Genomic DNA, 12,592 nt, shown 5'->3' with positions numbered 1-12,592 from the left:
TTTACCACCTTATATGTATGTGTTTTATAATAACTGGGCAGGACACAGTGCACAAAGGATGTTGAAACAGGATTTTACAGTAGCTAATGGACACCATTTGCTGAAAAGAGAGCTTGCAAAATCCTGAGCCAAAAACCTCCACACTTATCAGTCCACACAAATCATGTTCAAATTGTAATCACTCCAGTAAAAACTTCAGTAGAAGACAGCACCGTGTTATTATACGAAGAATATAAGAATAGTCTCTATTTTGAAGAAAGCCAGTTGTGGTCTAGATCAAGCTGGGTGCTGCATTGTCTAATGACTTGCAATGTGAGGTTTTTCATCCTATTAGGATAAACAGGGATTGGCGGCATGTTTCTTTGAATACCTTTGAGGCATTAAAGCTATCATAACTAAAACTTTCTGAAAATATAAAGAAGCTCTGGAGGTAGCATATATAAGTAAAGGAATAAACCCCTTTATAAATAGTAAAACTTTTCTGACCTATTAGATGACTTGACTGCCATCTGGGGAGGCTACGCAAACATTATCAAGCAGAGTAGAATACTGCTTCAAACTTCTCAGTCCCAGAGAATCATAACACTACTATGGAAGCTGATAATGACAAGAACAAAAGAAAACATAAGACATGTTGTTAGAACATGGCAAATGAGAAACTCTGCCAAATACAGGTCTGGTCTTCAAACCCTGACAATAATCAGAATTTAGTGACTCTAAAGGGCTTGTGACAGCTTGGATTCCACCCACTTATCTGCAGTGAGATCTTCATAACTGCCCTGACTTAGTCAAAAGGTGTCTGAGTCATTTTGATTCCTCACTCAAGGATTTTAGTTCTGCAGTCTTGTCTTCACCGGGAATCTACGCAGCATCCTGGGAGCAGCACCAGGGCAGACATTGCTGGCAGGTGCAAAGCCAGGCACTTATGCGATGTTGGGGGGAAGGGAACGGTCCCCGCCTGTCCTCCGAAGCCGGGGAGTGCTGAGACAGACGCTTCAGTTCACTCCGGGGCGAATGGCAAAAACGTGTTTATTCCGAAATCACGCGGCTTATATGGGGTCCCGAGGGGAAGGTACTGGAACTGGGAAAGGATTGGGCAAGGGCTCCGGAAGGGGAAGTGACTTCCAAGCTTGGCTAGCGAATGGTAAAATGAAAGGATCAAAGCTAATAGAAAACTAGGGATTGGGGATAGATGGGTGAGATAACCAATAAGGTTAGGACAGGACTGGATGCCAGCAGGAAGGGCAGCTACGGAGCTGTGGGCTGCACCGCCGACACAAGGCAGAGGCATCCCGACGCGGAGTCGGCCCTGCTTGGATCAGCAGAGGCAGCCCTGGCTCATCCCAGGTCGGCGGAGTCATGCCCGGGCAAGTTCCGGCAGCTGCCATGGCACTGCAGGGCGGTGGGGGCCCTCCATTCCCCGAGCAGGACTGTCCTGGCCTGGGTAGAGACAATGCCTGTGCCTAATCACCGTGATGACTCATCAGTGACCAAGTCTGGGGAACAGAGGGGAAGGGGTAAAAAACAATGCAAGGAGGGATACAGAAACTTTCTGAACTAAAACCCGATACAGAGAAAATGCATAACTTTAAAACTTCAGTAAGTCTCTCAGGTATGCAGTGATGCCGAAGGGGTTTTTGATTTTTTGATTTTTTTATATTTTGTAGATTTTAGGAACACAGTAGCAGTAGCTGTAGATTTTTAGTTGGTTAATATTTAGCCACTTAAGTATAAGGTCTTTCTATCTTTACCACTGCTCCAGAAGAGGCAGCTAAGATCTCCTAGCTGTTTAGTCTCTTTCTCAAGGTACAAGATTGGAGAATATCAGAGGGAAACAAGCACAAAGCAGAGTGACCTGGAACACTGGAAAGCATCCAGGAGACCTTTGTGTGCTGGAAAAGAGGAGGTGGATGAAGACAGGGGGTCTCATCACACCCAACCCCAATTCCACAGGGGGTGGGGACTGGGAGGGGACAGAGGTAGAACTGGACATGTGTAAAGTAGTGATTGGATAAATTATATTCTAAAAGCCATGGAAATCAAAGCTTGCACGTGCACGCATTATGTATTCCTGGATGAGCCGGATTGCTCATTAAAGTAACTACCCCTTATCTCCTACTAAAAGTTGGCTCTGAGTCTTTTTTACAGACTTTTAAGGCAACACAGCTAGTGAGGTTCAAGGTGCTTCCCAGTGCTCTTCTCCTCAGGGATGCATTTTAGCATTTTCCCACAGGCACTGTGTGCTTTAACTGCATTGCTCAAGACAGATAAAAAAAATCACAATATTGAAAACCATCTGCTGGGGGAATTTTGTCCCCATAATGAGGTATATGAGGGAAAAGCCTACTGCAGTGACTGTGTGTGAATGCAGTTGATGCCACTCTGTTAGGTGGAAGCATGCAAAGCAGTTCCCTCCTTTTGTTCCACTCAAGCAAGCAGTGGGAGAAAAGTTTGTTAAAAGCTGAGAAAAGACTTCATTATTTGAGTTTCAGCTGAAAGGGAGTGAATCCTGCTCCTCACCAAGGATGTTCAGTTCTAGAGGAAATCAAGATGATACTGAATAGATGCTGTGTTTTGTAAAGACCTCAGTTAATATTTCATTTGAACACATGCTTGATCTTCAGTTTGGGGCTCCTTAGCATGGTGTCCCTTGCCAAAGGTATAGACTGTGCTTAAGGGATTGCATGAAGGGCTGCCCATATGTGCCGAGGAGCTGGCCAGGCAGCCAGGTGAAAGAGCCTAGAAAATGGAGAAGTCCATCACAATAGAAACTCATGCTGCAGGAGATGCTGTTGTGACCCTACCAGCTTATCTTCACCATTCAAGTTAATGACTTGAGTAGTTTTCTAAGACACTTGGCTCTAGGTACTGCCCTGGACTGTCATGCAGCACTATTTTTAGTACAATCAAACCACAGGTGAGTAAGGCTAAAGTGCATAGCATCTTTTTACAGTGTAGTCAGAGCTTTTTTGTTCAATGGATAGTGTGAATATACCAGTAAATACTGAAGGGATATGTACCAGTACCAATACACAGGTATGCCTCCATTATACACTGATCTGGTTTTTTGAAGATTTACACAAGTAAAGATGGCAGTGGAGTTTGAAAGATGGATTTTTGGTTGGTAAAGGCAAGCTCCATGAAGAGCTAAGTGCTAGTGCAAACTAACTACTTAACACAGCTGTTCTAAATGCATTGGAGAAAATCACTGCCCCAGATAAAGGCTTGCTTTACTCCTGTAGCACTCATTAGATCTTTTGCTATTGGAATTCACAAAAACTACATCAATAACATTGATATTTTGAAGAATTATGAAAAATGCCAGAATTTGCAACAATCATGTATCAGATTTCCAGAAGTTGCCAGTCTGATGAAACACAAACTTCTCAGGTCATCTGAAAAAAAGACTAATGTGAAGTGGAGGAGGTACAGATAGTCATAACAGTGAGGTAAAACAAGCCAGATGCAAGGCTAGCAAGCAAACAAGAAGCTAAGACCATATTTTTCATGTAGGCCTACAGAGACTTGTTTAGCAGTTTGATTCTATGCCAAATACTTCCCTGCACCTCTAAAAATTGCTTTACTCTAAAAGAGTAATTTGAAAGATCCCTGGACTGCAGTCAACTTAATATCACACATATCTGCACCATCAAAGCATTCTCTTTAGCTCAACATAGCAACAGAACTGTAACTATTAGTGGTTATTTCAACCTTGAGGTAATTTGATGCCCCACTACCCCACCCATTAAGCAAATAAACTGACTTTGATGTCCTTTTAATATGTCACAGGAGAGAAAAATAAAGGCTTGTATTTAACAGTGTGAAAGAGATTATTCTAATGATTATAATTTTCAAATGAATAGTAAGAATAAACATTGTATTCATAGTCCATTCTTTCAGCTGCTTGCTATATTTGAAATCTAGCATCTCTGATGACAGCGGTGACTTCTCAAGGCATTTTTCAACAAATAGGGAAATCTTTTTTTATTATAGTCAATTATTCCAAAGATACTCACTAGGATGGACTTGATCCTAGTGGCCATCTACCCTGCAATACTCAAACCCAAATCACTGTTCAACAGCTATGTAATATGAAAGATGAGGATTTGCAATTTATTGGACACTGGTAAATCATGCTCCAGCTTCAGCTAGAGTTTAAAGGGATGCAGTAATAGTTGAGATTACTGCTCTGTATGTCAGAGTGTATATTTTGCAAAATCATTCCAGTCTCTCTCTACCTGTGGCTCTTAAGTATACCCTGGTTCTATTGTAAACTCCATGTGCTGCTGGGAATGCTTGAGCAGGAAATCTCTTGTACTTGTTCCCCAGTCTGAATATTTCAATTCTACCAACAGTTCCAGGGCCACTCATGTCTGTATTAGGAGCTATAACTCACCTTGACTATTAGGTCCTTTGCTATTTTAATGGTAAGTAATGGGACTAAGGTAAATACATGGAATATAGGAACATTTTAGTACTTATTCAGGCAAAATGTAACAGCAGATATGATAATTCTAGAGTAAACCACTGGTAGCAACACAAGTGCTCTCACTGGAATTAAACCACAGTAATGCTTTTATTGTCTTAAACCGTAAATTTTTATGTGTATGAGCAAGCAATCCTTACATGTCAATCTCAACTCTCATCTTTCACATACTTAGAGATGTTAGATACATTTTGAAGTTAAATAATGAAAATGTAGCTTTGTACCTATTTTAGTCTACATTTCCTTTGTTTATTCCTAAGACTACATAGGTCACATATAGTGTTGGAAAAAGCTTATTCAAAGAACTTGTTTAAATAAAGACCCATTTGCAAATTGTACCAATGACTGTACGGACATATACATGTACATAGACGTGTAAAAAATAGAAAACATACAGGAAAATATCCACTTAATAGATTTGAAAAATATACTAAGATTTGGAAAACATTAAGACATCTGGGTGTACAGCACATGTAAACCATTTTGTGGTGAATTGCACATTCACTGATATCAGCTACAGTATAACAAAGTCAGCTCTTTCCTTTTCATCATTACCTTGATGCTTCAGCAATAGGCTTTGGTTAAAAAAATGCAGACATGAAACCCCAGTTTATGCCTTAAAAACAATTGTGTACAGAACAATAGCAGTAACAGCATGTGGATTTAAATGAGCTACCAAAAAAAAAAATCTTAACAGAAGCAGAACTGTAATACACCTATCACTGATCGTCTTAATACTGAAGACATCCACCTGTGTTTTGCATCCATGGTTAATAATGACATGATATTATATCTTTCAGCTTTAAGGCTGTGCAACCCTGGAGTTCCAGACCCAAGAGAATATATCATTTGCATACAATTATATTCTTTAGATAATCATATTGATCAAAACCAAATGCTGGCATTTTCAGTATTTATGCACAGCTCCTGACCCATCATTCATGCAAAGCTCCATGCCAGGGAAAACTTTACATAGAAATTTGGGAACATTTACTGTAAGCAATCAGCAGCATATTATACAGAAACAGAGATAATCACACCATCTCATTAAATGTAAGTCATTGTCTAAATTAGAAGCTTTTTCACTATAGTGAAAGGTCTCCTAAACTAAATGAGCCAGATCCTCTTTTTAAGGATACTCCTATCACTTAGGAAGCCAAACTCCATACTGCATGACAATTTCCCATCGTTACCCTACATGTCTTACCTAAAGGAGCATGAATTCAGAAAACTATAGCTGGGCATACAGACTGTTGAGTTGAAGGATTTTTGGCAAATCCTAAATGTTGTGTCATGAATTGCTAGCCCTACTTCTACAGAGGACAGTCCCTCTCTGTGCTATTATGGCAAATAAGATGATGATTCCTTGCTATAATTTGTTTGTTCCATGGGATGGATTGAGGCTTCCGTTCCCAAAGTTGAAGCTTATGGAGGATTATATGTAAAATTGTGAAGGGGAAGGATGACACAAAGTTCAGCAGATCCTTTGTTAGACCTGTACTTACCTGGTTCAAACTCCCTTCTTCAGTGATGGTGGGAGAGAGTGGCACCTTGATTGCCTGCTGCATGACCGGATTAATCAAAATCCATAACTGAATTATTTGTACTGACAACAGTTTTATAGGTTGCCATTAACCTGTCATCCAGCTGCTAAACCTGGACTGCACTTGGTTTCCCATCAGGGCACCACAACTGTGAATAAGTGGGCTGCCAACACTGTGGCAAGGGATCAGCAGACAGCCTCTCCCTGGGTCTCCACCAACAGAAGGTCTGCAAACATTGGTGATGTAGCTGAACTACAGCATGGAGCTGCCGTTCAGAGAAGGTCTGAACTGAAACTAGCATTCAGAGAAGGACTTGTCCCTGCCATGCATAAGATGCTGGCAGTCTATCTTCTCCTGGCATTACATCAGACACTCTTCATGACAGATTATTTAATAATCAGATCCTGAAGGTCTTCTGTGTGTTTGCAAAGGGGATTTTTCTTATGTTTCTGGTGTAGGCTTCACATACTGGCAAGTATTTTATAAAAAATAATGAAAAAAATGGCACTTCCATGCAGAAAGAATACTTGCTTGGCTCACAGGCCAAGGTAGACACTGAAGCACTTTTCTAAGTGTTCTTGCATATGGCACTCTTCTAAATTGGAACCATAAATAAAGTTATGTTAACAAATTCATTATATTTACATGTTACATTGAAACAGTTACAATCATTCTCAAGTGAAAGTAATCTATTAGCTTTAGAACATGCAAAAAATAGAGTAGATATCTCTTCCATTTAAGATACAAAGAAGAGGTGTGTTTTCACTAAAAACACTAGAGCTCAAACTTTTCAATTGTATAAACCAAGTGTCTAAATAGAAAAGGTTTGATACTGAAGAGGAACCCATCCACATAAAATAAAACTCTTTAAATGGAATGTAGTCAGTTTCTAAATACATTCAAATATTACAGTGTCTATAAATAGAAAACTAGATAGTGCTGAAGAGCTACAGCAGTCCTTTCCAAATGTTCAAGTCAATATATTTCTCTCTCTTTACTATCATTAATACACAGTTGCTTGTGCTACAGCTGTTCTAGCCTTTGAAAACAGTTCAAGTAACTTCCCCTCTTCTCTCTGTTGCAACCCTCCACCTTTCATTTTGACACAAAAGTGTCACCAGGGTATATCTCAATTTCATAATGTTTTTGGAAAAATACCACATCCCAAATTGTGTGTGCATGTGTGTGTGTGTGTGTGCGCGCGCAGTCAATCAAGGAAGTGTGCAATGGATTCCACATGATCCTTCAATTGTCACTCAGGTAGTGGTACTTCTTTAGTAGCAGCACTATATCCAAGAGAGGCTATGTACTGACAAGCTCCCTCTTACTTGCACAAAGCCTGCTGAGAAGGATTTCAGAATAAACTTGATTTATTGGACCTCGAACATGATACGGGGACTGAGAATTTGTTGCATAGTCCTGCAGTTGTGATGGTTTGCTTTGACTGCCGAAATACTTCCCCAGTGTATAGTGCCTTGATAACGTCATTGTTATGTGTGGCCTTTCTTCAGAGGGATTGGATTTCACCACCTGCAAAAGAAGTGACATATGTGAGTGCTTTCTGCCTGCACCTAGAAAGACAGATACACAGCTGTGTGCACAGAAATGCTGGTGCAGTTGTCCACAAAGCAGATCCTGATACTTTTACCTTAAGCTGCAAGTTGCTCACGAATAGTGTTTTAATGGTGAACTTGTTATGCTACTACATACTAACTAAAGCACAAGATCTTAAGTCCTGAAATCTAAATGCATAGACCCATTATAATCAATTGCCTCTGTATTGCCTTTGTATATTAAATTCTGTTTTCTTCATTAGGGACAATTTACCTAAACCAATAAAATTCATACTCAACAGCTTGCCTGTATATTTAGCATGTGAAAAAACAAACTCAGCCCCGAACTGCAGAAAGATTTAAATCCTGCTCTGATCTTAAACACTTGAGGAAAAAATATTGTGTCTCAGACATGAGCCTTGTCTCAGTTGGAAGAATGTCTCACTCTAATGTCTTGATACAAGCTGGGCCCAGCCCAGTGTTGAGATGAAAACACTCACCTGTCATGTTTCACCTGTCATAACTCCCAAGGAGGGAGTTATAGCACATTTTATCATCCCTCTCCCCAGGGCCTCCACTGACATAACTACAACATGATTCAGTAACTTAGTGCCAAAGAATGCTCCACCTCGTCCCCTTAAATATGTATAAAGCTCTGGGATTATCATGTTCAACTTGCATGGAACTAACAAGAGAGAAAGTGAAAGGTATGGTTGTCTGGAGCCTAATGACTAAGGGGGTGGTCTCCCATGAAATGCTGAAGGTCTTGTCTCTGTGAACACTTGGTTACTGATGAATAATAAAGCAACTTCAAGAAACAAAACTTCAGAACCTTGCGAATACACAGTAGAGAAGATCTCAAGCCAGGCAATGGCAAATCCAGAGAAAGCAGAAAAGGAGACAAATGGTTAACTAATTTTTAAAATAGTAAATATATGCTGACTCGATAGCTCTGATTCCCATCAGTTTTCCTGCTGTTTCAGTCACAGCAGACACTCAAAAATAGAGAATTCATTTATTAATGCACATATTTATGCAGAAGCATGTTAGCTTTTAAAAAGTATAATGTATATTTACTGCCACTGAACAATCAGAACAAAAGCTCATATGTAGTGAAGCTCATAATAAATGAAACTAATAATACAAAATTAAGTGTGATTGAAGGAGTAACATGCAAAGGCTTGAGTGACTGAAGAGAGAGGCTATGAGGAAGCTGGCTGAACTGAAAAAGGACCAGGAACTATCCATGTAGAAAATTAATATATCCTCTGATCAATTTGATACAGCTAAGCCAAGGGCTATTATTTGTTTTCATGCAATTACTGCAGGTTAATTTTTCTAAATTAGTGCCTTAGATCTTACAACTATTTTAAAAATTATGCCACCTTGAACCAATCACCCAAACTGCATTCCTGTTAGGCATAATTTCTCAGGAATGCAATCTAATGTTCACCCAGCAGCCAATCCCAAGGTTGCTAGTTTCTATGTTGCAACCATGACTTCATTGCCATTAAACAGGAAATAAATCTGATTTAAAAATGGGTTCTATAATGGTCTTAATAAGTGCTAACCAATCTACTCCATAAGCATTTTCAAAGAACAAGCTAAATAAAAAAAATCAAGTTTGCATGTATGCACAGAATTAGAAGTATGTTTGGGCAGCAAGTACCAAGGTTATACAAAATGGTTTATCTCAGCTCAGTTTAATCCCTTTGAAAGTCCAGACCCCTTGGCAGTCTGAGCAAAGATTGTAGAGTCTACAGAGGTGGAGATTTCTATGCTATCAGGATCACCCAAGACTCTCTGAAGTGAGTTAGTGCGAACTCAAATTTTTGAGGACAATCAGGGGAAATAGCTTTCTCTATAGCCAGCAAGTGGGAACTGCTGAAGCCATTTCAGTTTTTGTTTTTTGACTGCACAGAATGGCCAGTCCTCCCTTCCTACACAGCCATGCTTTAGCTCAGATAGCAATTATAGAGGGGGTGCCATTTTCTGGACATTTAGGAATGTCATTTTTTAAGAGAAAGAAAAGTACAAAGCAATAGATTTAATCTATCTCATCTGGTTCCAGAAAACATGAAAAGTACTGGGGTTTTACATAGTGTTCTTGGCTCTGTCCTTAGAGGCAAAATGCCATTTTCCTAGTGCAAACTGCTTCAGCACCTGATGAAACTCTACTTGCCAGGATGCAGAAATAAGCTGATGACAAAATTGTTAAAACTAATGAGGTATCAAAAGCATTCAAGGCCTTTTTGTTTTCCTCAAGGATCAAGTCTGGATTTCAGTGGCTAATGGATTCTGCTGGGCATATCTATGCCTCTTTAAGGCACAATGACCTCTCAAGCCTCATTAACAACAGGTTTGTTGGCCTGATTCTCCACTGATCCTCCCCAGAAACACATACTCTCTGTTGAGATTCCTTCGGCAGAGAAGCAAGACCGAATCTGCACATGATCTCATACAAAATGATGGAGGAGTACATGAAAAATGCTGATGACCGATCACACCCTGCTGTTTTCCACCCAGTTCCATACAAAGCATCTGAAATATTTCACTTTGAAGCTCTCTGTTTAACTCTTAAGCCCTGTGGAAATAGCAAGCATCAGCAGTGACCCACGAAGGCAACATCATCTGTGCTCTAGACAAAAAAGGGTCAGTATAACTCTGGGCAAAATGGAGGAGGCATTTACCATACAGGATGATTTATCCACCATATAAATATCTGTGACTGACTCTCCCCTTTCCAGCTCCATTTGTACTGAGCTGTGTTCGTGTCTCTCAAGTTCTGAGCACAGTAGATTAAAGGACTGGTTAACTAACCACACCTGCTAATTTTGGTCCCAAAGCAAGACAGAGGCCATGGTAATGGCCTGAAAACATGTGAGCTGCTGGGAAGCTGAGGCAGAAACCAACTGTGAGACTGAAACATGTCTCTAGAGCTCAGATGGGTCTGATAACGCTCCCAAACAGAGTCCCAACCAGTTCCAGCTGGTTGACTCCCTATACTCTTTTGGAAATGCATTTGCTGTCTGGTAGACAGTGTCTGATGTAATATCTCTGCCTGTGTATTTGAGGAGAAAAATCAAAGCCTTATAGTTATTGTTTTATTCTACTATGGCTGAGAGAATTAAATATAATCCACAGGCTACAAGAAAATAGACTTGCTATCCGAGCCCTTGGCCAGCGGACACCACAAGGACACTCCAGAGCCTATGCTTGAATTTTACTATCATCACCACTGAATTCCAGTTTGTTTGGTTTAAACTACTCCTAGGTTTAATTAGCCACAGGATATTTTGGTTTTCAGTGTATACTGTGGGTGTCTGATGAAGGAAACCTTATTTTAGATAGTTGCTTTCTCTGTATCTTTAAGGGAAATATAATTGTCTTGGTATTTATTCACAGCAAAAATTAGTACCTTCCCTTCATACCTGGTGCCATGGCCCTATCTTTGTATCTGCAAAACTCTAGAAAGCTTCTTCTGAATTCTTATGTCATTATTCTAGTCAGTAACCAAATTTCTGAGATTTCTTCCAACTAGTAGCTTCTTATTGGCTCAAAGCCCCCAGATGACTATGAAACATCAAAAATTCATTAGCTCTTTCTTTATATCCTTTTTTTCTCTCCAGTTTTAACTTTTCATTAACAATGTCTTCTCATTCTGTATTTCATTCTGTGAAAACTTGTACCTGTCATCTCTCTTTTAATCACACAGAGAAAATGCTATCTTCCTGAAAGATATGACAGTTTCCAGTCTTATGATTCTAAACAGATATTAGCTGAATAACTTGTGGTAGTTTTCTAATCTCTTGTTAAACAACTCAGATTCAGTTCATAAGAATGAAGAACCCTGTAGATCACAGGCAATTTCTCACTTACACTTTTGTTTGTATGACTGATCACTGTAACTATCCCATATAATTTTTTCTCAGATGTGAGAAAACAGATACATAGCAGTAAGAGTGGTCTTTCAATTTTAAGCTCCATTTTAATTGTATTTATGGTTTTATGTGAGTATGTGGAGCTGCTCAGTTAGGAAAGCATCAGACAAAAACCTGTGAGACTGAGATACGGTAAAAAGATAAACTCAGTCCATGCAGAAGCAGGGATATATAACACATAATAACTAATACAAGAATCTGGAAAATGTGCAACATCCTTTTATATGAGTTCCCTTTCCAGAGGAACCCTTTTATTCTTATTTTGAGGAATTACCACCACAACAGTTCAGCCTGACCTTGGGTGGCCTTGCACACTGAGCAGCAAGTGACATGTGCCATCATAGAAGCTGCTATACCCACGATCTGTATTCAGGCCTCACTTTGAGACACAAATGCTAACCTCATCGCATACTTTTTTGTTTCGAAGCACCTGTCAGTTAAAAGATCTTAAATACCTGGCAATGATATGAGAATAAACTATTACCTCATGGAAATGGCAGCCACACTTCCCTTGAAGGAATTCCTTGTAACGTCCCATGGTGATGATAAAGGTGTCAACCACTTCATAGCCCAAATTTTTTGCTGTGTCCAGAATAATCAAGTTTTCATTCCACAGGTTTTGTACTTGTGCCTGCATTCCAGATAAAATATTGCAATGTCTTGTCAGAGAAGGACTGTTTAAATGGTATTGTGTTATGGAATTGGATAGCATAACTGCATTTTGAATAAGCAATTACACTATACTCCAGGCATGAATTACTATAAATTCACTCTTGGAAATAGCTACTACTTCAAGACTGTTGTAGATTTTTAGAGAAATTGCAATTACTTTTTAGTAGTTGTGCAGCTTCCTCTGTAGGAAGATTTCAAGGTTGCTTAAAAATAATTACTGGGTAATGGTTTTTAACATATACTTAGCCCATAGGAGGTGTAATTCAGAAAAACAATCCAATTATAAAGTTGTTTGTAACAAATGGTGAAATTGTTCCTGTAAAGAAAAATTCAGCTTCAAATCAAATGCATTGAGACTGTTGCTTAAAGGGGAGTATAGAGCATGGGTATATTGAA

The 12,592-nt window shown here is 39.4% G+C and overlaps 1 protein-coding gene across 1 annotated transcript in view; it reads right to left on the bottom strand.

Moving 5' to 3' along the window:
• Nucleotides 1-3,949: 3,949 nt before the first annotated feature.
• CPED1 (cadherin like and PC-esterase domain containing 1) overlaps nucleotides 3,950-12,592 on the bottom strand; it is a 149,866-nt gene continuing 141,223 nt past the window's right edge. The window contains exons 22-23 of the mRNA XM_071552475.1: nucleotides 12,009-12,155; nucleotides 3,950-7,560 (exon numbers count right to left, since the gene is read on the bottom strand). Of these exons, the coding sequence (XP_071408576.1) occupies nucleotides 7,333-7,560; nucleotides 12,009-12,155 (375 nt within the window). The 3' untranslated portion in view covers nucleotides 3,950-7,332. The remainder of the gene's footprint in view (nucleotides 7,561-12,008; nucleotides 12,156-12,592) is intronic.

Source organism: Pithys albifrons, chromosome 3, assembly GCF_047495875.1.
Source record: "Pithys albifrons albifrons isolate INPA30051 chromosome 3, PitAlb_v1, whole genome shotgun sequence".
NCBI classification, from domain to species: domain Eukaryota; kingdom Metazoa; phylum Chordata; class Aves; order Passeriformes; family Thamnophilidae; genus Pithys; species Pithys albifrons.
The sequence above is the reverse complement of the archived record's forward strand: the minus strand, read 5'-3'. Positions and strand labels throughout refer to the sequence as shown.